The sequence below is a fragment of the Delphinapterus leucas genome, chromosome 10 (assembly GCF_059928025.1).
Source record: "Delphinapterus leucas isolate spDelLeu-1000000601 "Yukka" chromosome 10, BTC_Dleu_Yukka2, whole genome shotgun sequence".
NCBI classification, from domain to species: Eukaryota; Metazoa; Chordata; class Mammalia; order Artiodactyla; family Monodontidae; genus Delphinapterus; species Delphinapterus leucas.
Genome location: NC_143138.1, coordinates 67,331,730 through 67,359,401, shown reverse-complemented (window position 1 = coordinate 67,359,401; position 27,672 = coordinate 67,331,730). Strand labels below are relative to the sequence as shown.

General features: G+C 54.4%; 2 protein-coding genes across 7 annotated transcripts in view; one reads left to right on the top strand and one right to left on the bottom strand.

Moving 5' to 3' along the window:
• HEMK1 (HemK methyltransferase 1, mitochondrial release factors N(5)-glutamine) overlaps positions 1–2,071 on the bottom strand; it is a 34,040-nt gene extending 31,969 nt beyond the window's left edge. For 3 of the 6 annotated variants that reach the window (XM_089919410.1, XM_022573011.3, XM_089919412.1), the window contains exons 1-3: positions 1,962–2,071; positions 535–921; positions 153–244 (exon numbers count right to left, since the gene is read on the bottom strand). In XM_089919410.1, the coding sequence (XP_089775536.1) occupies positions 153–244; positions 535–744 (302 nt within the window). In that variant the 5' untranslated portion in view covers positions 745–921; positions 1,962–2,071. Of the gene's footprint in view, positions 1–152; positions 245–534; positions 922–1,961 lie in introns of those variants that run through there. The other 3 variants (XM_022573012.3, XM_089919411.1, XM_089919413.1) reach the window with 2 other exon arrangements.
• Positions 2,072–5,098: 3,027 nt separating this feature from the next.
• On the top strand, positions 5,099–13,875 carry C10H3orf18 (chromosome 10 C3orf18 homolog). The gene is made up of 4 exons (XM_022573016.2): positions 5,099–5,751; positions 8,846–8,871; positions 9,418–9,565; positions 10,825–13,875. The coding sequence occupies exons 1-4, from the start codon at positions 5,512–5,514 to the stop codon at positions 10,903–10,905; spliced, it is 495 nt and encodes a 164-aa protein (XP_022428724.1). The 5' UTR covers positions 5,099–5,511; the 3' UTR covers positions 10,906–13,875.
• Positions 13,876–27,672: the final 13,797 nt, after the last annotated feature.

Here is a 27,672-nt window from a genome sequence, read left to right as displayed (position 1 = left end):
CTACCATGATCCCTCTCTCATCACTCTCTCATCCCAACACCTCCCTAGTCCTTGGACACTTTCTTCCTCCCTGACCATGAACTTGGTGGAGCTGAAGGAAGCTGGACCCTGCTCCCCACACAGAGCCCTCTGGTTTGGCCCATGGTGCTCACCTTTGCAATCGGTAGCTACTCAGCTCCTGGACATACTGTAACTGCCAAGGGGTCAGGGGCTGGGTCCAAAGTCCTGGCCTCAGGCTCTGAAACTGCACCACAGAGAATGTGAGTGGCTGGCTCCCCTGACCCAGGTTTCTTTTGTAGACAATGCCAGTGGGTCCAACACTGGCCACCTTGGTGATCCCTGAACCCCTAGTGCCTGGCACACACTGTAATAGTTTGTTGGATGAATGAATAAGTATCTGCCTAAGACATTCCTCCAGAAAAATCCCATCATTCTCAGCTCAGCACTCTCAGTGGAATGGAAAAGCCTGGATGTCTCTTCCCCAGAGTCCTCCCTCCCCCCATTTCCTGCCCTCTTGACAACACTGCACTTAACTGTTTTGGCTCCAAGGACATGAGCCACGATGTACTCACTGGATTCCCGGGCCTCAGGGATGCCCCTTTTCTCAAATACTACTGTCCAGTGGCTGACCAGTTCTGTGGCACTCAACATCCGAGCCGGAGGCAGATGGGGTTGCTGTGAGCTGAAGGTGCAGCCCCAAATGCCTCCCCTCCACCCCAGGCCAGATAGGAGGGCCCTCAGCATTCTGCCCCGATGTTCCACATCTCAGGGAAAGGATCCCTTGAGTACTTCCCCAAGGTCCCCAAATCTTTCTCGTGATGTCAGCTGCTGAGGATGGTGGCTGGCCTCAGCCGGATAGAGATGGAGAAGGTCACAGGCTCTGGCTCCTCAGCATGGCTCTGGTCCTCAGATGTGGCTGCCCTAGAATAGGGAAGGAGAACCAGGAGAGTAGCTGAGACTTGTGGGACCCACTCCTCTCTGACCTGTTGCCTGAGAGAGGGCATGCTCTTGCTCTGTCGCCTCTTTGACTCCATTTTAGACCCTCACCCACCTATCTGAGTTTTCTTGTCTTGGTCAGTGACATTTTCTTCATGTTTTTGGCTCAAGTGATCTGAACCCATAGCTCAGTCCCTACTAATAAATGGGCTGGTGTGGATCAGGGCCCAGGCTCGGGGGTTGGACAGATCTATCTGACCCAGAGGGTGTGACCTTGGGAAAGTCATTATTTCTGTGTTTCAGTTTCCTCGTCCATAAAATGGGGAAAATAACACAAACTCCACGGTGAGCAGTGCATCGGTCAATGAATATCAAGGGCCTGGGAGCCAGCTCAACACGTAGAGGAACTCAATTTTATATGCTCTTGACTAATATTACTAGGAGGAGGAGACCACCCTTGCTTGGGAGCTTTGCTTTTGACATTTTGCATGCACTGTCATTGATCTGTATGCTGAAAATCACCCCTCCAGCCAATTTAACCCATAGTCCTAAACACCAGCATAAACTTCCAGGTAAAAAATTGACAATTTCTGTTAATTTTATATGCAAGTTATCACAAACAAATTTAACTGAAGGTTTAAAACCAGCGGTCTCCTTTCCTCTTACAGAGACCAGGGTTCAAACTAGCCTTTACTGAACACCTGCTAGGTGCCGCTCTTCAGAGACAAACAGAGAGGAAAATGAGACTCCGAGACTGGAAGCAACTTGCCCAAAGTCACCCAGCTAGGTACTGTCCCAGTCAAGACACAAGTCCTTTGGACTCCAGAGGCAGCTCTGTCTACCAGAGCGCCGCCCAGGGAGGAGCCGAGGCCTGAAGTCAAAGGCGCAGCTTCCCTCTCAGTTTCGCACCGCGAGGTCGCCTCTCCACAAGCCTGTTTCTCCATCTGTACAACGGGGGTACAGACTTTTTAAGGAAGGCTGCCAGAGCTCTGACGAACTCGAGGTCTCGAGGGTGTTACGCATACCTGCCTGAGAAGCTTCCCCACTCGCCCGCCAGCCTGAAGAAACTGCCGCAGGCTCGGCTCCCGGACATGCGTGACCCGCGGTAAGCTCCCTCCGACGCTCTGCTTCCGGGGTTGGCGCAACTGAGGAAGGGCTCGGGCGGACCCCGTCGCCCAGCTCCAGAGTTCCTAGAGCCGATGTGTTCCACCTCGGAAGCCCCTGCGTCCAGTGAGGGCTATGAACGCCACGCCCACTACGTCCAAAGGCCCACTGGCGGGAAAGTGCGTGGTTGGGAGTAGGGTTGCTCCCTGGGGGCCTGGACCGGATGGTCTTCCTGAAGGTCGAGGCAGGGATAAGCCTGCGGTGACTGCTCCGAGATGACGTTTGGGTACCCGGCCGGGAGGTGTGTAGCCAGCCCGAACGGAGGCATGTCACCAGACGGCTCTGAATTCGAGAGTTGGGGCGCGATGCCCAGGGGCCTGGTCTAACGTAGGCTGTGTGGTGGTAGAGCGGCACATGGGCGCATCCCAGTGTTGGGGGCGGGCACTAATTTGGGGGGTGGCACCCAGTGTCCAGGACCTGGGGTTCAGGTGGCAACTGGACCCCAGGGCCGCTCTTGACCCTCTAGCTCCCATTTTCGAGCAGGGAGCTCGAAACTGGAAGTAGTAGACCAGGGTTTGAATCCTGACTCATCGTGAGGCTTTGTCCATGTGCCCCTCTGTGGGCCTCAGTCGCTCCAATAAAATTCACGGCAGTGTTTCGCAAAGTATGGCCTGCCAATGCCACGCCCTCGCCCCCTAATCTATTGTTAACTAGATCACTGTTGACTAAACTACTATGAAGCATGCAGTTTCCCGGGCTCCATCCCAGACCCGGGGATCTGTATTTGTAACAAGCTACTCCGGTGATCCCCATAATAAAACCTGAGGATTAGAAGGCTCCTCTCCAGAGATGATCGAGCTCTGGATTGGAGGGGTGTGTGTAGGCTTGCTTGGGTCCAGGTGTCCAATAATACCACTCCTGTAATAAAAATACCATCCCGCCCCCCAACTTCTCTGAAGATGTCTCATTTCTAGCCTGGGATGGGTATCGTTTAACAAGAGCCCTCACACCAGAGCCCATCTGAGCAGGAAGCTGAGACCCAGGGAAGAGAAGCATCTTGCTCTAGGTCACTAAGCTAGTGGAGGGTCGAACCGGAGTTCAATGCAGACTCAAGGACTCCTAGTCAAGTGATCTCCCCAAATTTGTGTCCACCTGCGTTTGCGGAGCCCGACTCTGTCCTGGCGGAGATGGAGCCCAGAGTAGCCGGAGACCAGAGTTGTAGCCCTTAGGAAGGCCTGGCCACCCACCGTCCCCCTCCCGACTCTGACACAGTCCACGGGCAGTGAGGAGTGGTCTCCAAGAACTGCGACCTGGCTCCCCCTCTTGCTGGGGGCAGAGTCAGATCCGAGCGGCAGGCCAGCGGGCCAATGCAGGGCAGGCTCTGGGCCTGACAGCCAATCCGGGGCCGGGGGCACGGAGCTGGCAGGGAGGAGAGGAGCTGGAGCGTCGCGGAGCCGTGAGGCTGCTCGCCTCAGCCCCACCCCCGAGGTGGGTCCCGGCCGGCCAGTCCCTGTCCAGGCTGGCAGAACAGGCACTCTCGGCTGTGGGCGGTGTGACGTCGCTGGCCCAGCCCAGGGAGGTCCTCCCAGGGCGCCCAGGGAGGGCGGACCTTGGGTCGGACCCGCCGCCCCCAATCCCGGGGCCTGGGGGTCCCCCTCACCTTGCCCCGGCCTCCTGCCAGTCGCCACCACCCCTAGCCTCTCCCGCTGAGTTCGGCGCCCCAGAGAGGATTAAGTAAGTGCTGAGGTCGCCGCTTCTGTGCAAGAATGGAGGAATCACAGAGTCGCGAAGGTGGGGTTGGGGATTGGGGCAGGGAGGACTGATGAACCTGGTGGAGAATGGTATGCGGGTTCTTGGAGGTGGTGGTACCCACCCCTTTCTCTCTGGCTTCCTTCTCTTGCCCTTTGGACCATGAGGCATTCCTGAACAATGATGAGCAGAGCCCCTTCTCTCCTTTGGAGGGAAGAATAAACAGAGCCCCAGAGCAAGTATTAAGGGTCTGGCCCAAGGTCACATCTGGGGTCAGCGGCAGAGCCAAGAAAGAACCTGGGACTCCTGACGTGCCCAGCCTAGCTAGAGGAGGAGGACAGAGAGGGACGATGAGCTTCTCCCATCCCATGTTTCTGTGCCAGCCTTGCTTCTTCCTAAGAGGCCATCACTGGTGTGTGCACACCTCACACACACCCATACACCTGCACAGGGAGGCATCCCACATACACCCGTGAGCTAGCGCAGAGGTGTGTATGCAGCCATGAGCTGTGCATCTCTCCTATCCCTCGGCCTTCCCTTCTGCAGTTTGGCTAGGACCCCTTCCCACCCTGCCTTACCCAGGGCCTTTTGGCCTAGGAAGGCCAAAGTCACAGCTTAGACTGGGCACATCACCCACCCTCTGCTCCCAGGGGAGGAGGGAAGGGGAAGAGAAGGCATCTCAGAGTGGGAGCTCCATCCCTGCCTCTGAAGATACGCTCCCCTTGATTTTCTCCTAGTCCCTGGCAGCCCCTATAGGGAGTTCAATGACCCAAGAGCCTACAGAGAAAGCCCACCAGAGGACCTGACTTTGGCCTCTCTCTCCTTCCTGTCTTCTGGTCATGCCACACATGTCCCTGCCCTTACTCCAAGCACAAGCTGGACCACACAGCAGGCTGGGTCCAGGGGCTTCTGGGGCTCCCCTTTCCCAACTGGAGTGGCCAGAGGGAGAAGATCTAACATTTATTGGGTACTTGCTGTGGATGAGGGTTGTACGGAGCTAAGTCATTTCTAGGAACTTGTTCATTCTGATATTTCAGTGACCCTATGACCCTTTCTGTGAGGGAGTGTTCTTAATACCCCTACCTTAGACTCAGGAAAACTGAGACATGGAGAGGTGGAGTGACTTGCCTAGGGTCACCCAGTTAAGTGGCTGAACCGGGATTCAAAGACAAGCCTATCTGACTTTCGTGCAAGTGTTTTCCTCCAGGAAAGGAAAAAGCTGCAGTATTTTTTTCTCCAAGCAGGAGGAGAGGGGTGTGGGGGGCAGGAAGTAAGAAGGTGAGCAGTGTGGGGAGTAGGGGCTGGGGGTGGGGAATGAACTTTTTCTTTCAAACCTCCCCGCTACTTTTCACATCCTCCAAGTATGATCACTATGATCATCTTACCCACAAAGAGGGGGCAGGGCTTCATTTTCATGTTCCTAAATCCACATGGGATCCATAGATATATAAAGCACATGTCCTGATGTTCCCTGAACTTGCCCTTGCCCTCAAACTTTTATTTCCCCTGTGCCTTCCGAACTTAGGGGGACTTCATCTCCTCACAGAGTCCCATCCTCAGCCTCATGTTTTTTATTTTTTCCTTTCCAACACCCAGGGAGGCAGGGAGCTCTCTTTATCCAAGGACGTGGCCCCCTGTATGGGTAGTGGGGGCCACAGGCTGGGACACCCCTGCTGTCAGAAGTGAGTGAGCAGGTTGACTGACCACAAGCAGTCCCTCAGCATGAGCATGGACTCCAGGATCCCATCTGCTAGGAGCTGGATCAGCAGCCACCCACCCACCTCTGAACCTGACCTGGAGCCTGCCACAGATGGGCCAGCTTCTGAGACCACCACACTCGGCCCAGAAGCCACCAGCTTTAATGACACCAGAATCCCTGACGTGGCTGGTGGCACAGCCGGCGTGGGCACAATGCTTCTGTCCTTTGGGATCATCACAGTGATTGGCCTGGCTGTGGCCATGGTGAGAGCTGGGGCAGGCTGGGGCTGGCCCAGATGGCCCTCACTTGGCAGAGGGCGATCACTGTTTAGATTTTAGAGGATCTAATCGGAACACAATTGTCTGTTAGTGATAGTACAATCCCTTCCTTCCCCAGAGATTTGTTTATTGGGGTCCAGAGACCAGAGAAGCTGCCTCCAATTGGAAGAACCAGAAAAGGTTCTGAGGAATACATGGCATTTTGAGTTGGGCCATGAAGGCCACGTAGGAGTTGGGGAGGAGGGTGTTGCAGGTGGAGGGTCCTGATGGGCAAACGTTTGGAGGCAGACAGGAGGTACCTGTGAGCAGCAAGCAGGACAGTGAGGCAAGTGAGCGTGGGGATGCAATAGGAGTAGAGGCCAGCAGGCAATTGGGATAGATTGTGGGCTGTAGAGTCCAAATGGGATGCTTTGGGCATGGCAGGCTGCTGGCAATGTTCATTCATTCATTCATTCATTCACTTGGCAATTATTTACTGGGCACCTGCCCTGGACCGAGCCTTCGGGACCCCAGGGACTAGGAAGAAAAAGTCCTGCCCTGCAGTTCTTACAGGGAGTGAGAGATAGGTAAAACCAAGGGTGCCAAGGGAAGCCCGTAGGGACTGGATTAGGGAACTGGGTGGGAGTTAGGGGGACTTCCTAGGCTGGGTGGTCAGGGACAACTAAGGAGACAACATTAGAGCTAAGACATCACAGTGGAGGCCTGGCCCCAGCGTCATGAGAAGGGCAGAGTTGGGCAGACATCAGGGCAGAGGTGAGCTGGGGTGAGGGCTGCAGGTGTCCCCTGAGAGTGGATATGATGCTTCCAGATCTGGTATCTACCTCTGAAGATATGGACTCTCCCCTGGGAATTCCCTGGCAGTCCAATGGTTAGGACTCAGTGCTTTAACTGCCGTGGCCCCAGGTTCAATCCCTGGTCAGGGAACTAGGATCTCAAGTTGTGCGGCGTGGACAAAAAAAAAAAAGATATGGACTCTCCTCTTAAGATGATACATGGACACTCAGAATGTCACCGAGGGCCCATTGGAGATTGCGAGGACTGAGATCTGGAAGGGTGAGAGGTGTACCTGAGGTCCCCCAGCAGGCCCGGCAATGGTGGCATTCTGCCTGCTGCCCCTCACAGGCTCTGACGGCTGGCCTTAGACTCAGGAGCATGTTGCTGTGACAAATAGGGCTGGATGATCCATTCATGGCTGGAGCTGCTGGTAAAACAGGGTCACCATATGGGCCCCACAGGCTCCGGATTGCTGCCAGGGAACAACTGCTGGCCAGCGGGCAGAGCCAGGATGCAACACACAGAGTGAGGCCGGGGCCTGAGCAGTCTCCTGGGGCAGGAGTGAGGCAGAATACCGGTGTTTGGCACCCATGTGGTGGTTAAGCAGGCTGAGACACCCTAACCTCAGGGGCAGAGCAGGGCCTAGAAACTGCCTTTGTCACTCTTGGCCAAAGATTTTGTCCTGGGAACTTGGGAAGACTTCCTTACTCTTCATTCTGGAGGAATATTCGGAGGGCCGCGGTGGATGGCCTTATCACCAAACACGGAGAGGTAGGGAAGTTATGGGGCAAAGGCAGTGGAGGGCAGGAAACAGCTCCTGGTCAGGGGTCAGGTCTGGAGATGTTCCTTAAGTACTTCTTCCTCTCCCCTCATGCCAACCCTGAGCCAGGCCATGCTGGGTGCAAGGAGGAACAAATCAGTGCCAGGCCGTGTGCCTCACGTAGGAAGAACAGTGGGGGAGGGCTTCCTGGAACAGGTGGGGCTGCAGCTGGACAGTGAAGTTACGTAAGGAAGATTTGGAAAGGAAGGTATTTGCGGGGAGGGTGTTAGTAGTTGGGGCAGAGGGAGCAGCAAGGGCGAGGGGTGGAGATTGGTTCTAGCCTCTCTTAAAGATCCTTCTGTATCACAGGGCAGGCAGGAGGGCTGAGAGGCGAGGGAGTACAGTGTGCTGGGGCTGGAGCTGCTGCTTCAGGGCAGGCAGGGGCTATGCCAGAGACCTGGAGCTCCTGTTGCATCCCACCCACAGGAGAGCAAGGGGCATGCCAACATGTGACCTCCTGGAGGGGATGGGGGAGCAAGGGGCACTGCAGTTTCTTTCCGCCTTTGGGGTCCCCCAGGAATGAGCAGCAGGAGGAGCTCTGGGTCAGGCTGGAAACAAACCAGATTCAAGCTGTGAATGGGCCACAAAGAGTATAGGAGCCACAGGGGGTTTGGGACAGACTCTAGGGACATGGCTTTCCCCCAAGCAGAAGAAGTCACGCTCCTGGTAGTCAAAAAACACCAGTTGAGGGATGAGCGAGATGGTGGCAGAGGTCCCTGGAGTTCCTGCTCCAGGTCCTGCAGAGGTCCCCAAGTCTCACCCCCTTCCTCCCTCCCCTGAGTGCTTTGTACCAGGATTTCCTGCTCTAGCCGGGAGCTCTTGGGTCTCAGATGTTTTCTCAGGCTGCCTAGGCCTTTATCTTCAAGTCATTATGATGGGGGTTAGGACCCAGGGGTCTTCCTAGGTTCCTCCAGCATCAGGGTTCAGGAATGTGCTCTAGGCTGATGTCCAGGGGCTCAGACCCTCCTCCTCAGCCCCTGAGGGCCATGAGCCTCCCATGGAAACCCCAGGAAGCCAGCCCAGAGCCTTGCCTAGAGTCACTGCCCTGCAGTGTCTGCCCACTGCCTATCCTCTGTTCTTTTTGCCCATACATGGGGAGAAAATTTGGTCCTGGGGACAGCTGAGAGGAGGGCTCTCAGCCACCACCACTTCAGCCCTGAGGAGTCCGAGGCAGGCACTGAGCGGCTGGAGCCACAGTCAGTTTTGGCAGGGGTGGGCCCACGCGTCCCTAGGCCAGGCTTACCTGTGTGGTCTTCCCAGGCTGGCCTTCTCCCCACCTCTGAGTTCGGGCACTGTCAGCATCTAATAAACGTCAAATGGAAGCACAAATTTAGGATGTATGTGTCCCTGGGATGGGGTTGCTGAGGACATGGGGACCTATAGTTCTCCCGTTCATCAGCCTCAGCATGTCCCCTGTCCCGAGGGACTGCTGGATTAATTAGGGCCTCCTTTCCTGGCCATTTGATGCTGCTCCTTCTCTTGCAGGTTTTGTACATCAGGAAGAAGAAGAGGTAACTCCCCATCTGCCACCCAAGACTCCAGCCCGTGGGCAATGCTGGGCTGGACTCCAGGGGACGTGGGTGGGAAAGGAGAGTCCCTCCACCATGAGGGTCCCTCTCCCTAGTGAAGGAGTCAGGGCCTCTTCTGCCCACTCGGGTTTGGGGGTAACCATTTTCCCCTGGGGAGGGCTGAGCCACCCTTGCCCTGCTGCCCTGAGCTAATGGCTACTGACTCCCCTTTCCCCACCCCGGCCCCTCAGAGGCTGGGGATCGCAAAAGGCCCTGGCTTAGGCAATCCCCATGGCTCTCATGGATGATAGCTCTGTGGCCCATGGCCCCATCTGGTCCCAGGAGTGGGTAACTATCCCTCCCAGGCCACCCATCCAAGAGGTAGAGCTAGTACTGTATGTGCAAAAATGTCTTTCATTGAACCCCAGGGGAAATTTTAGGACCCTAAACATGGTGGTGTCAGCTGGTCAGCAGGCAGCAGCACCTGGAGAGCTGGTGGGAGCGGAAGGGCCTGCCCTGCCTGCAGCAGTCTCTGCCCCCACCCCCCAGGCTGGAGAAGCTGCGCCACCAGCTCATGCCTATGTACAACTTCGACCCCACGGAGGAGCAAGATGAACTGGAGCGGGAGCTGCTGGAGCACGGGCGGGACACTGCCTCCGTGCAGGCCGCCACCGCTGTGCAGGCCACGCTGGCCAAGGTGGGCACTGACCAGGCTCCTCCACTCAGCCTGCAGCCTGTTTGTGGCTCTTCCACCCCCACCCTCCCTCCTTTCCCATGTAGCTTTCTAGCACCTGCCATGTGGTCAAGTGGCAGCTATCGGGTATATGGATTTTGTCAGGTTTGTTTAGAAACTAGTAGAATTGCTCCTCGGCCACCCACAGGCTTACTGTACAAGGCCAGGCCAGGGCAGCCCTGGGATCCAGCCTGGCTCTGTCCTGATAGCCTGGTCACCTTGGAAGCTCCGTTGGCCTCTCTGAGCCTCAGTTTTCTCATCTGCAAGTGAAAATCCTGATTCTTGCCTCAGGTATGCCCCCTCAAACTAGGGGGAAAGCAGAAGACTCACGGGAGGGATTGTTGGGGGGCTGAGACCCTGGGTTCTTCTGCTTCCTGAGATCCCAGTCCTGAGTGAGTTGTGACTGGCATCAGATTCTGGGGCAGTGGCACCTCTGAGTAGATTGGTGGGTTCCTAGTAGCTGGCAGACCCCAGGCAGGTGCAGACCCTAGCCGGACTCACCTCCCATGTCCAAAGTGCTGGGTACCTGTGTGGTTATCCTGCCAGAGTCACTGGGCTGCCTGGCCACTTGCCACCGGTCCCTGAAATCCCCAGGGGCCAGAGCACCATGAGGAGGCCTGGTCTCCCCCTGACCCATGATGCCCCTTTGCATCCCTCCTTGCCTTGACTGCACAGGTTGCTAGGGAACCTGGCTCCACAGCAGCAGAATTAAGAGACTGGGCTCAGGAAGAGTCCAGGCTGAGAGTCCCCTGGTTTTGCTACCAGTTCTTTGTCACCTGGATCAGGACTCATTCCCCCTTGGGATATTCAGGAAATTGGGCTGAGAACCTTGGTCCACCCAGCTCTTGGGACTACTGACTATTTGACGGTTGTTTCCTGTGCATCTCCCTTGTGCCAGCCCTTGTGCCCGGGCTTTGGGGCTTGGGGGTACACAGGTGAATACCCTCTGCTGGGAGAGGTCAGTACATGCATAATCAATGCAGGCCCTGGGACCTAGGTTAAGTGCTGCAACTGGCTGAGGTGGCAGGGCAAGCTGAGGATGGCTGGGGGGAGGAGTCATCTGAGCCAGGTCGTATTTCTTGGCTGAGCTTGTGGGAGGGCATTCCAGGCAGAAGACATAGCTGGTGCCAAGCACACGTGGGCACCAGAGGGTGGAGGGGACTGGGCCAGAGAGTGCATGGCCTTGGTCAAGGTCCCTGATGCCCCTTACTGTCTCTCTGCAGACCACTCTCCCCTCTCAGGGCCCAATGCAGAGGCCCAGCCGGCTGGTGTTCACCGATGTAGCCAATGCCATCCACGCGTGAGGACCCCGGGACAGGCCTGGACCTCTGATGAAAACACCTGCCACAGTGCCCTCAGCTGCCAACTCCGAGATCATTAGGACCTCCTCTCAGGACCTGCCCTGCCAAGGCCTCAGCTATTTTGAGGACCCAGCTGCTGACCCTCCAGGCTCTAAAAGAGGCCCTGGCCAGGTTGGGCATATGGCCACTGATATCCCCTGACCTGAGGGCCCTGGAATGCAGAGCATCCCTCATAAGGCTTCCTTATGCTGGCTGGCTTCCTTGTGCCCTTCCCAGACCCCTCACATCAGGGTCTTCTCCTCTAATGTGGAGGAAATGGGGGGAGATGTGGGATGGGAGGGGGAAGGGAAGGAGAGTAGGGGGGTTCCCATCCATCAGGGAGAGACATATCTTTGGAATCTGGAGTCTCCTCTGGGGTGGGGAGAGGCAGCCACCCAGGTCACAGACACATGGTATGGTGGTACACTGGGAGAGGCTCAGGGATAGAGCTGAAACTGCCCAGTGGGCAAGGATGCCAGCAGGAGGACTGCTCATACCCAAGGTCAGTCCAAATTACAGGGATCCATGAGGTCTTCCAGCCACCCCTCCGTGGTGGTCGGCTATTGGCTGGGCCCAAGCTAGGATGAGAGCTGAGGGGGAAGGGAGGTGGGGGAGCAGGTGTGGAGGGATGCAGTGCCCAGACCTGCTGGAAGGCCTCCTGCATGCGCATGAAGGTGCCCACCTGCAGACATGTGCCTGTCCCAGCACAGGGGGCAGGATGGAGACCCCTGCATTGGCTCCACACTCCAAGCCACCCCCCACCCCATGGTGTGTAGAGGAACATTAAGTAGGCCACCTTCTCCACCTTCAGTGTTCAGGGACTGAAGGGAGAGGGAAGCAAAGGCAAGGGTCCACTGCCCACCACATCCCTTCACTGGGCTCTAAAAGCCAGGTAACCTGCTTCTGGAACAGTTCCCTGTCTTGGTGTTTATCGGGGACCTGGGGTTGGGGGAGAGACTATTGGTCAGAGGGCAGTGGTCGCCAGCTGCAGGGTAGCAGGGGAAGTTCTGAATGCCTGAAACAGGGTGGGGATAGCCCCTTGGAAAACAGACCTAAGAGACCTAGTCTGGGTTTTGATTACACAACCCACCTACCCATTGTCCACCCACCCCATGCCCCGCAGGAATTCTGCCAGGCTGGGGCATCTGGGCAAGGCACTGGGTCAAGCCAGACCCCAAGAGCTGGGCACTTCTCCGCTGGGCACACATGTGCACCTGAGCAGGCACAGACACACACCCCTGTGCCCAGCCTCGCCGCCATCACTGTCCTCTGCTGGTTGGCGGGGACGTGAGGGTGGCAAATACGAGGTGTCAGGCTGTGAGGGCCTAGGAGGACTTCATGGGGAAGGTTCTGGATTTATTTCCTCCTCTAGATGCTATAAATACGTTAGCATTTGAGCCAATTGGAGGGCTATGGGTAATTTAGGATGCACAGAAACTGTAATTTAACTCATAGCATCTCCATGTGAGAGCATTAAAGATGTAATTAAGACGTTTACACAAAGAGAGTGTGAGCCTGTGACACTGGGGATGTGAAACCCCAGGAGGGGTGGGATGAGTGAGGGGCTGTGGGGGGGATGGCCGCTTGGATATCAGCTATGAGGTGGAAGCCCAGCTGGCTTTCCTTGATCTATCCAATGAGTTGCCTCTGGTCCTGAGTTCAAGGCTGCTCTGGGGCCTCGTGCCTCAGCTGTGGAATGGGGTCATGATGCCTGCCATATCCTTGGTTGGAGAGGCCAAGTGGACAGGACCTATGGGACAGGAGGAGGGAGGGGGCATGAGCCCCAAGGGCCAGGGGGAGGTGCGATGCCTCAGGACCCATAGGAGCTGGGTGTGAAACACAAAAGAGAAGAAAATAATGTGGTCTTTCCCAGAGCACAGGGGTGCAGGGGATGGGTGGTGTTGGGAAGCCACAAGGGTTATGTGTGGGGAACCCACCTGCAGTGTTCAGAAGGGTTTGGAGGGTTTGGTCACTGTTGTGACCTAATGCCCTAGTTTTCCCAGGACTGCACAATTTTAGGATTGAAAATCTCATAAACCAGGACTTTAAGTGACATCCTGACCCTCTGCTAAAGAACTGAGCCTTCAGGCTAGCATAAGTGGAAACGAGGAGAGGGTGAGCCCCAGTCCCATGGTGGAGGGCTGGGCTGGACCTGGGGGTTGCAGGACAGGGCCTTGGGTAAGAGTGAGGGCCCCAAGCACCCCATGGGCCTCCCACACTGGGGTCAAACAGCCGGACCTGTCAGTGACAAGCCTGGTCTTGGGGAGGGGTCTCCTTTCCTCAGCAGACTGACAGGATTTCTGAGGGTGAGGGGAGACGGGATGTGTGGGCTGTGCACCTCAATCCTGTTGGATAGCCCCTCAGCCCCAGAATGTGGGAGCTGCAGAGGACCCAATGTCTGGGAGACCCTAAAAATGGAGTCCGGAGAGTAAGGTTGGCACCCAGGGACCAGAGCCTGGGATGGGGGCTCCGGGAGGACCCCTGTCCCCATTCTCTCCCACTGCCTGCCCCAGACCCCTGTCCTGGTTGGGTGGGTTTGGCTAGGTGATGGACACAGGGCAGCTTTCTCTGGGTGACGGGGGCCGCTTCCTCCTCCTTTGTCCCCTCACATCACCCCCTCTTCCCTTCCACCCACCTTCTGTTTTCTAACTCTCTCTCACTCCTGGAGGAATACCAAATGCCCCCCAAAGTTCCCAGGCCTTCTACAGAGTGTGGGATCAATAAACATTGGGATAAAATGTTCCAGGTGATGTGTCCTCCATGTGACCATGGGCCTGGTGGACTGACCAGAAAGCTCCTCGCCACCCTCAGCCAGGCAGACGGGGTGAGACGGTGCTGCCCGCCTGCCATTACTACTCCTTGTGGTGACTGTTACAAGGGGGCCCTTGGGAGCTGCTCCCCTGGCCCCCAGCCCTGTACGCACATCAATGCATGAAACCCGTCCTCACAGGTAGCGACCGGAGTTTTGGGCAGAAGCTGCAGCGGTTACAGTGGGTGGTATGAGGGTGGACGTGGAGGGCCGCCTTCAGAGGAGGCCATCTTGTTTAATCAAGTGAAGTGTCACCTTCGAGCCAAAGTGAATACAATAATCCTGTTGCCTGGCTGCAGGCAGATGCCAGAGACGCCTTCAGAATGTAAAGGAAAGTTCCTGTGGGGTTGAGCACAGAAACTCCTGTAGAGCAGTCTGACCTTGCAATGGGTTCCTTCCAGAAACATCACTGAGCCCCACAGGGGGCCCAGCACCAACCCAGTCTCTGCATCACCATTTGAGATGGGAGGAAACACATGTCAAATAGGAAGAAAGGATGAGAAAGAGAGAGAGAGAGAGAGAGAGAGAGAGTGTGTGTGTGTGTGTGTGTGTTTCAAGTGTATCCACAAACACACTCTAAGTCTACACCCATATGAAAAAGAAGGCAGGAAGAGGATCCAGTGTGCCTGGGGGTGTTCAGAGGCTGAGAGCAGACACTGCCACCCTATCCTATCCAGCTGCACCCTGCAGCAGGCCTCAGTGTGAGGGGCCTTGGCTGAGAATATCTGAGGGAACCCCAGGAGCATCCCCCACCCTCCTGGCCTCTGAGGGCTCAGGACAGGGGGCAAGTGCAGCCAGGGGCATCTGTGGTCATACAGAAGACATTCTTGAAAGGCCAGAGATCCTCTTACCCACAATGGCTGGGGGAGGTGGGCTGTCTCACTCCTGTTTCATCAGTGAGGAGCCAGGGGAGAGTAGCCCAGGGCTCCGTGTACAGCTGGGGCTGGGGTTTGAACCTGGTACATCCTGGGCCCACAGCCCACAGCTCATGTGGCCCAGGCAGGTCTTGATATGGAGGACAGCAACACAGCCTGCACCTACAAGCGTGGCCCAAGGTGCTCCAAGCTCCTACCTCCCTTTGACCTGACAGGAGGCTGGGCATGTCCTGCGTCCTATGCCTAGGTATTTCAGGGGAAAGGGCCATAGATTCAGTCCAGCTTTCCAAGGCCAGGGCTAGGACTAGGTCCCCTTTGAGGCTCTGTGACAACCTGGATCCCAGCCCTATTTCCTCCAGGTGTACATATGTAGTGCGGAATGAGAGGCCATGTCCTTGTCTGCACCCCTCTGTTCTCCTAATACATGGTCGCTGGGTACCAGCACCTCCCCCCTGGGGCTGCCAAAGCCCCACAGATCACTGTCAAGGAGCACCCAGTCTCCCAGTCTCTCACACCACTAATCCAGCTCCCACCTTCCTGGATGGCAACATGGATGGATGTGCCCACCTGCTTGAGCTTCCCCAGTGCTCCCAGTGACATCCAGGCTAAGGCCCAGCCAATCCCCTCAGCTTCTCCTACCCAGCCACCTCTGGGATCTGACCTGTGAGAATGTAGAGAGGGGACAACAGTAGATGTCCCAGCCCTTGGGGTTGATGGGCCTCCTGTCCTCTGGCCACTGGTCAAACAGGAGAGGAGGGACATTCACCCTGGCCATTCCCACCTACCCAGCCCTTACTGTACTTCTGCTGGAGGCCTGGAGGCCTGCATTAGGAGGGGTAGGCAGGTCTACTTCCTGGGAGTGCAGCTAGAGATAAAGGGGCTGCAGTAATAACAGTGTCAATAATAATAACAGTAACAATAATAATGTGTGGTTTATTGAGCTTCTGCCACGTGCCAGTTACAGTGGACCGGCTCCCTGAGGGAGGGCCAGGTCAGTGTTCCCCACTGCCATTCACAGGTATTCAGAGCTGGACAATGGCCAGAAAGGGCCTTGGGCCACCTCAAGGGCCAGAATCTGGTCCCAGTAACTGCTACCTTTGATTGGCCCGATCCCGGCACAATCTCACTTTATTCCCAGTATCCTTCTTGGGGATATACTGTCACCCATCTCACAGAAGAAGACCTCTAGCACCCAGAGACTAGGGTCATCAGGCTCAGAGGCAGAGGATTGGCTCTTCCTCTATGCCATTTGAGAAAGGAGTGTCAGACAAGTCCTAGAAACAGGAGGATGCTGGGGCCTGATGGGGCACCCAGGAGGCACGGCCCACTTGGCTCCCCAATCTGCCTTCCAGCCTCCAATGTGCTCCCGTGCTGCCACCTGCTGGCATCTGTAGGCACTGCAGGTGGCCTTCCTGTCCCCCACTGTCAGCCCAGTCACCCGTTTGGTGGCCCCAAGTGCACCTCTGGCCCCATCCTCGGATTCCTCCCCTGCCTTTCCCCCATGTGGCATGGAATGCAGCCCTCACACTGCAGGTCCTGACATGGGGGCTCATCTGGCCGGGCAGGGACCATATAGGGGACCATATGAGGTGAAAGGGAGCACAGGGTTCAAAATGTCAGGAGCCACTCAGGCGCTGATATTACACTTGCACCAACCTGAACGTGAATGTCTCCTCAAATCTGTGCCCTGGGTGCCTCATTCGCCTCATCCTAGTCCTGGCCCTGCTACTCAGGCCCCTCTTGGTCAGGACCCAGGCGGCAGACACTGAACCTCCGTCCCACCACCACTCACGCCCATGCCAGCAGGCTGGAGGCCCCAGAAGGCCAAGCAAGGGGAGTGTGGGCCTCTCTCTGGCAGAGCTCGCACAGATGCTCTTTACCCAGAGGAGGCTGAGAACACCAGATTATGAGAGACTTAAAGGACTTAGCAGCGGCTCAATAACTAGTCAATAAGGTGACGCTCTGAAGCCCCAGGTGAAGGAGGAGGACAGGATTCCTGCCGTAAATCCCTGTGGGCAGCTCAGACCTGAGGTGTGTGTGTGAACCTCCCGCGGCACTTGCAGGCAAAATCAGAACCCATTTAATCCCCCAGCAACCCCAGAGTATGGGCACCAGTTGTGCCCTCATATTTTTTTAATTTTTTTATTTTTTTGCTGTACGCGGGCCTCTCACTGCTGTGGCCTCTCCCGTTGCGGAGCACAGGCTCTGGACGCGCAGGCTCAGCGGCCATGGCTCACGGGCCCAGCTGCTCCGCGGCATGCAGGATCTTCCTGGACAGGGGGCACGAACCCGCGTCCCCTGGATCGGCAGGTGGACTCTCAACCACTGCGCCACCAGGAAGCCCGTGCCCTCATATTGTACATGGGGAAACTGATACACAGAGCAGTAGGGTAACGGCATGTGGCAGGGCCTGGATTTTACCTCAGTTGGGTTAACCCCAGAGCTCACACCCAAGACTCCCAAAGAAGGTAAGAATGTTCTCTGAAGAAAGAGCTGCCCCCTCCTCTCACCACTTTTTCATTCTCTTCAACCATTCCCAACTCCTCCACACCAGGCCCTCTGCTGGACTCTGGGGCTGAGGTGCACCCAGAAGGGGTTGGCCTTAGAAGAGTCCTACGCAGCGTTGTGACCCAGAACAGTAATGATGACAGCAACAACTCACCCCTCTCTAGGAAGTGATAAGAGATGCAACATCACTTCTGACCAGAGGCAGGGCAAGTCTTTCATTGTGCCAGGCCCTGTGCCGGGTTTGGACACAGGGTCACAATGGACGTTTCGGGCTGGGCAGGGGCAAGGTGTAAGGGACGATGGGCTTCCTCACAGCCATGACACTAGCGATGGAGATGACCCCCACAAACATGGGGCGCCTACCTTGTGCTGGGCCAGCCCTATGTGCCACACCCTCTCTGCCTCTCTACTGAATACCCCCTTTCTTCACGCCAGTGCTGTTAGGGGAGTGGATCTGTCAGACTGCTCTCTGAGGATCACCAGGCCAAGGGTGCTGCTGGATGACTCCCCCAGAGAGACCACACTCACCTCCACTCCTCCAGAGGGACCCAGGAGGCCTGTTCCCACACGCAAGTTGTCCCCTGCCCAAGCCTCAGTGGGTAAGTGGACCAGTTTCCTTTGGTGGAGGAAAGCGAGAGTACTCTGTTTGGAGACCTTCCCAATGTGACCAGCAGATGACAGTGTAGGCCCAGATTATAGGCCTGGCTTGTGGGGCCAGTTTGAGGAGTGCTGTGGATGAAACTTGGCCTTGAGCCCTTTTTCGGGAGACTGGGAGTCTGGGTGGCTGATGCACTGAAGCTGTTTGCTTCCTCCCTGCCAGGAGCAGGTCTAGTCTGGGACTGGGTCACGGAGAATGTCTACTCATGGCTGTATCCTGAGCCTCCAGAATGGAGCCTGGTACCTAGTAGGTGCTCAGGGCTATTCAATGAACAGAGGATTGGTAAGTGGTTCTTGCCTCATGAGAATTAAATTAGCTAATATATAAAAAGCACGTGGAAAGACTTCAATAAATGTGTGCACTTCTTTGAACTTTTATTATGGATGGTCCCCACCCATTTTGGAAAGTCTAAGCTGTGGGCCCCGTCCTGGTATCTAGATAGCTTCTCCCAGCAGGGGATAAAGACTGAACCCCAAAGCCTCACCATTCAGCAGAGCAGCTCTTGTGGGCATTTGGAGACAGGAAAGGTCTGTGCCAAACCCTGATGGTGGCACAGGGACTGGGGCCCCCTCTACTTCACCAGGCATCTTCCATAGGCAGGGGAGAAAGCCAACCTTCTCCTGTCCCTGACCGGGCTGGCCTGCTGACAGGTTCAGCTGCTGGAGGTTGGGCAGGGGTGAGGCTGGGGGCCATGCCCTTTAGTGGTCGTGGCCCAAGCACATGGTATCCGCAGGTCACTCCCTCCTGGAACTTTCTTACTGCCACACGTGCCTGCCCTGGGATCTCTACTGTAAATTCCTATCCCATCTTTACCTCAAATCCTAGCTCCCACCTCAGATGAGTGCCCACCAGGGTATCACACAGAAAAACGAAAACCGTCTCTCCCCTCCCCCCATTATGGAGGCTGCTTGCCACTGATTTCTTATGAGATCAATTAGCTATCCCACCTGTAGCTGAGTTTCAAGACTAAGTGACTTGTCTTCGGTCACAAAGGATTTGAACCCAGCTCTGTGGGAATCCTAGGTCACACTCTGAATGGGTCTGGTTCATCCCTGTCTCCCCCATGGCAGGTCCTGCTCTGGGCTGGACTTTAGGTGGGTGCCTGGGTACGTCACCGAGAGTCCCCCTCCTTTTATCTCCTGCATCCCCATGAGTGAACACATGAGATGGGGCATTTGCTGCCTGCGGCAGCTAAGCTATATGGCTGGGAAGGGCAGGAGCTGCACCATCTCATCCGCATACATCATCTCCAACAAGGCAGATAGCAGGAAACAAGCAGCTCCCGCAAAGTGATTACTGATGATAAACTGCCACAGGCAGCCTGACTCTGAAGAAGAGGTGGTGTAACTGGCCCCAGGCCCTCCTTCAGCTATGAAGAGGGGTATAACTAATGGCAAATCAGCTCTGCCTTCCACTGTGGTGCTGGTGCCAGGTGTCCCAGAGACACCACCCCCCCCCGGCACCCGCCCGGGACAACTGGACTCACCTAAATGCCCATTGCTGCAGGAACCAGCTGGTCTAAATCCCAGCTCAGCCACCATGTGACCCCTGGCAAATCCCCGAACCTCTTGCCTCAGTTTCCTCATCTGTAAAGCGTAAAACAGGTCCTACTTGATAGGATTAAGAGTTCATGTTTGTATGAAAAAGAGATTCAGGAACAATGAGCTCCTGCATGGAGAACAAGCTATGAGCTTTTTCTTTCCTGCCTACACATGCTCTCCCCTCACACAGATGTCCAAAAACTCTGCTACACCATAGAGTAATTGGGCCACACTGCCCTGCCCCTTCCAATCCCATGTAGAGCAGACACCGATGCCTCCCCAAAGGCAAAAGGACCAAAGACAGGCAGCAACTCTCACCACTGTACCCAGCAGTCCTCATGCTTAAACTGGGCCTCAACTTAGAATCACCTGGAGTTAAAACAACGCGGATACTCCCACCCAGTTCAATAGACAGGCTCTGTGGGGAGGGCACAGGTGATGTTATTGCTAAATACTCATCATGTAATACTAATGGGAAACTGCATGGGAACCACGCAGCAAACATTTCTTCCAAAATTTTAAAGTGCATACAAATTTGGGGGGAATCAGGACCCCACTCTAAGTTATGATTCTCCTGTGGGGCTCACGAAATGGCATCTTTAATAAGTTTTTGTTGGTGCAGATGTTACTCTCTCAGACCTGTATCCAGTAGCACTGAGCTAGAGTTATCAGAGTACACCTGAGACCACTGAGTAGCGTGAAGGTTTGGGTTAAGAACTTCCAGAAGTGCAGGTTCCCTGGGCCTGATTCCTAGGGGCTGAGCTCCTCCTGGAATAGGTGCGGCCTTGCTGTTGCCTACGGGAGATGCTGCTGGGTTGGTGGAAATCACACAGTGGGTTTATTTATTTATTTTTAAATATTATTTATTTATTTATTTATTTATTTATTTAGGCTGTGCTGGGTCTTAGTTGCAGCACGCATGTGGGATCTAGTTCCCCTACCAAGGATCGAACCCAGGCCCCCTGCATTGGGAGTGCAGAGTCTTAACCACTGGACCACCAGGAAGTCCCCACATGGTGGGTTTAGGGTTGTGTTAGAGGTCACCCTTAGAAATCTACCCAAAGGTACCCTTAGTCCTCAGGTCCTTTAGCCCCCTCTCCTCTGAGGGCCCACTTTACCCACAGGACTACCTGGGAGCAGGGCATGACCACTTGTCCTCAGGTGAGCTGAGATTCCATACCCCGAAAAATCCAGAGCATGAAGTTGTTTACATCACAGATCTGTTTGGAAATAAACCAAAGGCAGCAGTGGAGGGTGGGTTAGTGTTTTGTGCTAGGAATGGACAGAAGCCTTTGAAAATGATGCCATGGGGCTCCCCTGGTGGCACAGTGGTTGAGAATCCATCTGCCAATGCAGGGGACATGAGTTCGAGCCTTGGTCCAGGAAGATCCCACATGCCGCAGAGCAACTAAGCCCGTGCGCCACCACTACTGAGCCTGCTCTCTAAAGCCTGCGAACCACAACTACTGAGCCTGCGAGCCACAACTACTGAAGCCCGGGTGCCTAGAGCCTGTGCTCCGCAACAAGAGAAGCCACTGCAATGAGAAGCCCACGCCCCACAACGAAGAGTAGCCCCTGCTCACCGCAACTAGAGAAAAGCCCACGTGCAGCAACGAAGACCCAACGCAGCCAAAAATAAATAAATAAATGAATAAATTTATTTAAAAAAGAAGAAAATGATGCCATGAATCCATATTTGATGATTAACAAAGGAAGTCATGATCTGTGATAAGTAATAAAGCACATTATAACTGAACAAAAAGAAGAGTTCATGTTTGTAGAGGGCCTGGAACAGTGCCTGACACATAGGAAACACTAAGTAAATAATTTGTTAAATAAATAACACACTAAAGATCCAAACGGTAGTCCAAGGGGTACAGGCCTTCACAGAAGTGGGAACTTCTGAATCACATATGGACTCAGCCTTCCAGCGCCCTGGGGTTGTAGGTCCACCTGGTTCGGGTTGTACCTCCTGGCTCAAACTCTGGTCTTGCCCTCTGAACTCTCCCAAGGAGCCCAAGATCTAAAGTTGCCTCTACCCAGCAACTGTTTTTTCCTCTTAGATTCTACTTTATTTGGTAAAACTCAGAAACTAACCACCAATTCATGTCCCCCCATCTCCTTCTCTCTGAAGAAGGCAGTTCCCCAGAGACACCAAGTCCCCCACTTCCAGGTGGGTTCAGGGTCAAGGGGCAGTCTCCTGCTCCACACCTGGCCTGACCTGGGGCCTCCTGTAAACACAGCCCAGCCTCTGGGATCTGGCCTGGGAGGGGTAAGTGGAAGCAGCTGGGCCAGGAGAGAAAAATAGGGCAGGGCCTGAGCTCTGGGGCCAGAGAGCCCTCTAACCTGGCTCCACTCAGTGGCCTTGTGTTTTTCTCCATTGGGAAGGACGGAATCTCTCAGTTTCCTGATAGTTCCTGAAAATCAGCAGGTGGCAGAAGCTACTTGGCCCCTTCCCCAGTCACTCCTAATACAAGAGTCACAGACAGGGTCAGGGTCCTGGAGGCCTGGGGGTCCACAGGCCGCAGGGGAGGGGCTGGCCCCTTGCCTCATCTCATTCTCTGTCGGGTTCAGAGATGCCGACTTCCTTCCTAGTTTCCAGGCGAGAAACTGGCACTTTCCCCCAGCCTGCAGCCCCCAAGGCCAATTAACTCCCTCCCTCCAAGTTTATACACAGTCCACCTGGCCATCTTTTCCTGGACCTCCCAGCCACCCCAGCCAAGCTCCCAGCCATCCCCACCTGCCACTGCCTCCGTGGCCCCTCTATCCTCCACTCACAGGCCTGCAAGTCTTCCCTGAACTCTGGAACCCCCAAGTTTGGCTTCCAAGACTCTCAGCCTACTGCTTCCCATTCTGCCCAAGCCATCTGCTCAGATTGCAGCCAGTGCTCTGTCTCTGCCCTCTTGCCCACTGCCTGGGCCAGGGTTACCCACTGCCCTGCCCCTCAGTGGACCCCCTTCCCTGCCCTCCTCCCAGCCCTCTGGCAATTACCCAAGTGACTAATGTGGTAATTAATTTGGTAATTAATCATGCTCCGGCTGCTCAGGACACTTCTCTTCTGCCGGCCTGGCCTGGAATGTAGATCTGCTCGGCTTTACTTTTCCTGGGAAGGGAGGCTGAGTCCTGGAGGCAAGAGGGATGGAATCTACTCTGAGTTCCATTGCCTGCCCACCTCCCCCTGGCCCTGCCAGGCAGATGGGGGCTGCTTGTAAAGGTGGCCAGGATGAGATTTAGCTGAGTGAGGGATGCTGAGGTTTTGTGTGCCGGGCACTGGAGGAGAGCCATGGTCACTGTGCTCAGTGAGCCCTTGGCCTCTGGAAGCCTCAAGACAGACCAAGTCCCCCCATCTGGCTGGAGCAACAGGGAAACCTCCTGACGAGGCACTATTTCAGATGGGCTTTAATCGGTAGCAGGATTTGGTGGCCCAGGAGAAACTGAGTCCTGGTCTCTGGTGGGTTTGTGGCACATCGAACCCAGGTGGCCCTGACCTTGCTGTGGGCTCCAGTGGGGCTAGCCACCAATGTGTGGCCCTGCAGGTACAGCTTCCAGATGCACCTCCAGGATGGGGTCCCTGCGGAGCTAATTCTGTGGCATTGATTGAAATGCCCCCCTGCCAATTAGGATTTTTTTAAAAGAAATGTATAATGATTCCTAATTGGCACCCTCATTAGGTGCCAATTATACACTTAAGCATTTCTTACAAGTTTAACACATTAATAAGGCAGCTCATTACATGGTAACGAGATTTATTTCTCATATTTATTATATTGTTTCACCACTGCTGACAGCAGAGTTATTTTTAAAAACATGGCTTCTTACTGATTGTACACAGTCCTATTCCTACCCTGCCCCAACCAATAGCCTGTCCTACCAGGCCTCTCCCTTGAGCTGTGGTCTCCAGTCCCCTGGGTCCTCTCTGGCCTCTTTTGGTCCAGCCTCCCAGAGGTGAGTCAAGCAGGCCACCTTCTTCCCCAAATCTGGAAGGACCAGAGTTGGGCCCTGCAGCAGAACAGACTCCGAAGAGTTTCAGAGACCAAGAACCTTGGGGAACCTCTGTCCATTTAGCCAAACTGCATTCCAGGAGCACAGGTAGGATGCAGGGAAGAGTGCTCCCTGCTTTCAGGGCAGGAGCACAGCAGCCAGGGGAAGACAAGGAGGTCCTTTGAGGCTGTCCCCTGGGGCAGGGAGGAGTGTTGAAGGCAGAGGGAACTATGCTGAGACCAGGGCCTGGGAGAGGTTTGGAAGTATAGAGAACGGACAGCTGGCAGGAGCAGACCCTCAAAAGCCATGGTGGGGCCTCACGGTCCATGGTCCATGGTCTGTGGTGGGAATCTGGCTTCTATCCAGAGGGCAGTGGTGAGCCACAGAATGTTTTGAACACGGAGGGATGTGACCAGATCTCTGTTCAGAAAAATCAAGAGGAGGATGGACTGGGAGGGGAATAAACATGGACATGGGAATAAACGTGACCTCCTGCTTCTGCCTGCTAACTTCCTGCTGGGCTCCCATTGTCCAGACCTAACACCAAGAGGGCAGAGCCAAGTGAATGCCACCCACGCAGCTCAACCTCGTGGGACGGGGGGTGGGGGTGGGGGCGGCGGGGAATGGGGGCTGAGAGGTCTGGAGGGTACTACCAGGGTTCCAGAACACTTACTCTTTTCCTTTTAAAAAAACATTGTTACATCCATAAAATAGATAAGCAACAAGGATTTACTGTATAACACAGGGAACAATATTCAATATCTTGTAATACCCTATAATGGAAAATAATCTGAAATACATATATATATATATATATATGTATGAATCATTTTGCTGTATACCTGAAACTAACACAATATTGTAAATCAACTATACTTCAATAAAAAAAAAATCCCAAGTCTTAAAAAACCAAAAAACATGAGTTTAACATCCTATACATATACACCTTGTTCATACATCACTGCATGTGGCACTGCCTTGCCCTCATCGTCTTAATAGCTGCATAGAATGTATGGTGAGGGTGCTCCGTATTTACTCAGCCAGGCTACTCAGGGTAGGGTGTTTCCAATCGATTACTCTTAGAAACGTCACACAGCGAACACCCTGGGGTGTAATTTCACATGTGTGTGAGTTTATCTGCAGAATAAATTCCTAGAAGTGGTCAGTGCTAGGCCAAAGGATCTGTGCATTTTAAATTTTGATAGATATTGCCAAATTGCTTTCACGGAGGTTACAAAATTTATACTCTAACAAGCAACAGACTACAAGTTTCTGCTTTCCCTTGTGCTTACCAGAAATGTGCATCAACCTTTCACAGCTGTGCCTATTTAATTTGCATTTCTCTCAGAGGAAGGAAGTTGAGCATGGTTTCAGTGGGTGAGTCTTCTGGATTTCTTTTTGTGTGACTAGACGTTCCTCTCTTCTGTCCATGCAGTTTTCACTGGGATTGTTGGTCTTTTCCTTCCAGATTTATAGGGCCCATATATATATCTACATACATATATATATTTGTATATATATATGATTTGTAATTTTTTCCGTCAGCTTGTTGTTTGTCTTTAAATTTTGATTTTTCTTTTCCCCACATGAAAATGTTTGATTTTTATGGGGTCAGATGTATCCAACTTTTTCTCTTGTGGCTTTTCTGCTTTTTTGTTATACTTAGAAAAGGTCATATCAAATAAAAACTGTACAAAAATCCCCTTGTTTTCTTCTAGGAATTTGTTCTTCATTCTTTAGTCCCTCTAGCTTTGATCCAACTGGAATTGGTATTTTTTTTTTGGTTTTTTTAATTTTTTTTTTTGGCTGCTTTGGGTCTTTGTTGTTGCGCGTAGGCTTTCTCTAGTTGTGGTGAGTGGAGGCTTCTCTTCCTTGCGGTGCGCAGTCTTCTCATTGCAGTGGCTTCTCTAGTTGTGGAGCACGGGCTCTAGGTGCGTGGGCTTCAGTAGTTGCGGCACTCAAGCTCAGTAGTTGTGGTGCGCAGGCTCTAGAGCACACGCTCAGTAGTTGTGCTGCACGGGCTTAGTTCTTCCGCAGCATGTGGGATCCTCCCAGACCAGGGATCAAACCTGTATCCCCTGCACTGGCAGGTGGATTCTTATCCACTGCACCACCAGGGAAGTGCCTGGTATTTGTTTTAAGGTGTAAGGTAGGGAGCCAAGTTAATTTTTTTCCCCCAGGTTATCATCCAGCGATTTCAACATCATCTTTTCTTGGAGGTTATTCTTAACTGAATCATGGAGATTTTAGGAAATGTACCACTGGGGAAATGGCATGTTCTGTGGCAGGTAGAGAGAGAGAGACCAGGAGGACAGGATGGCAGGGTGGGACGTGCCTCCTGGAGGTTGAGAAAAGGGAGAAGAAAGTCCACTTGAGGGGATGCATTTGATTTTTTTTCCCTTGGACTCTAAGAAGGTCATTTTTGGTATCCAGTTTTAACTTTGCCTGCCACACCATAATTCCTTCAGTAGATTTGGTGACCTTGACATCACCTTGATGCAGTCAGAGTGGTGGGGAAGTGAGGAGTAGCAGGAAGGGAAATCTGTTCCTTCCGAAGGACCCTCTGCTGAGACCAGCTGGCCGAGGCCTGTGGATCCCGAGCAAGCCACCCCACCCCCCCATTCTGGAGCAGGGAGGAGGTTTATTACAACACAAGTAGGGCACTTCAGGGTGCTGGAGAGCCTCATGGGACTCACTTCAGGTCCTGCAAACAGAGAACCAGCTGCATTTGTGAGTAAAGCGAGGACAAGGCAGGCAAGGCTCGGCTGGGCTGCACCCATCTCCCTGCTGCCCCTGCTCCCTACTTCCTTCCCAGCTCCCACTCCTCCCCCTCTTCTTTGCCACTAAGACCCATCCGGCACGGCCCTGGATGTCATTCAGGCCCTGGGTCCTCCCTTAATACAGTGGAGGCCAAACAGGCCACCTCTGACGCTAGATCTGCTTTGAAGACATTCTGGAATGTTCTGGTGGGCACATGTCAGATAGCACCTGGGGAGGCTCTGATCCAAAGCAAGTGAAGGCCCAGGTTCCTGACCATGATGCTAGTGGGAGACGGGGCGCGGGTGGGGGGGGTGCATGTCTTACCCGTTCCTCTGCCCCCAACCCTGATGAGTGTCCCCTCCACCTCCTTCTGGGAATTGGAAGAGCAGATGCTTTGCCTCTTTCAGCCACCAGGTGGCAGCAGTGGAAGCCATATTCAGCCCCACTCCATCCTTTCTCTTTGGAGCTATGGACTTATCCTTCCAAGAGACCCTGAGGTTATCCAGCGGCCCCAGACCTCCAAGGAGCTGAGGAAAGATGGGGCCACATTCTCTCCAAGCCACAGGACCCCCTTCCATCTCAAAAAAATGAGGGGCCCACTGTGGCCCTGGCTCCTTTCCCAGCACTTCCCCTAGGGGCTGTTGGAGTACTAGCTGGGTAGAACAGAGACTGGGCTGGTACTCAGGAACTTGGCTACTGGAGACACCCACAGCCACACCCACACCAGGCCCACTGATCCCTAGACAGTAACCAGGAAGACCCTTCCTGGAGCCTGAGGACTCTGGGAGTGTAGAGGGAGAGAGAAGATGGTGAAGTAGGTGGGGAGAGGAGTCATGACTGTTGGGTGGGGTTCCATGGCCCCATGCTGGTTCCGCACCCAGGATTCAGAACCAGGGTGGCATTAAAGGCTCTGACATTGCCCCTCTGTGGGCTGAGGTTGAAATGGGCCCTGAAGTCATCCCCCCCTCACCCCACACCACCGCAACCTGTGGAGCACATCTCCCCTCCTCTCCACAGAGGGCAGTGGGTGTCCTAGAGGGATTATAGATTCTCCCAGCATCTCGTCTCCCACTGCCTTGTCCCCCTCCCCAAACTCTGCATCACTCAGGCTACACCAGCCTCCTTGTCATCCACTATAGCTCCAGACATCTCTCATTTACCTCCATCATGTTGGGGGCAGAGGTACCCAGATGTGGTGCCAATCTTCATGGGCATCCTCTCCAGGCTTCAGCCACAGGGCCTAGCCCAGGCAGGGCTTGGGGAACCTGCTTTCTGGGTGTGTAGTGTCCTTGGGGTCCTGGCCACCTGCTCTCCCTCTGACAACCTGGATCCACAGTTTTAATCCTTTAAATGGGACCCTCAGAAATGGGCAGCCCATTGCTCTAGCAACAGTCTTGTTACTGGCCTGTGAAGAGGTCCTGCCTTACACTGACCTGAGTAGCCCCGGGGACTTGAGCACTCATGGAAAGCACTAAAGAAAGCAGCTGGCACCTGGCTCCTGGGGAGGGCTTGGTGAGGTGCCTTCTCCTTTGGGCTCCCAATGCCTGGGAGAGACAGATGATAAACAGATGAACCAGCAAACAAAGTATGTTTAGGCTC

What these genes read in the sequence shown, in the direction of transcription:
- C10H3orf18 (XM_022573016.2), top strand. Translation starts at nt 5,512, where the DNA reads ATGAGCATGGACTCCAGGATCCCATCTGCTAGGAGCTGGATCAGCAGC. An exon ending in TTGGCCTGGCTGTGGCCATG is followed by an intron (nt 5,752 to 8,845) that starts GTGAGAGCTGGG and finishes CTTCTCTTGCAG; the next exon opens with GTTTTGTACATCAGGAAGAA. An exon ending in TGCAGGCCACGCTGGCCAAG is followed by an intron (nt 9,566 to 10,824) that starts GTGGGCACTGAC and finishes GTCTCTCTGCAG; the next exon opens with ACCACTCTCCCCTCTCAGGG.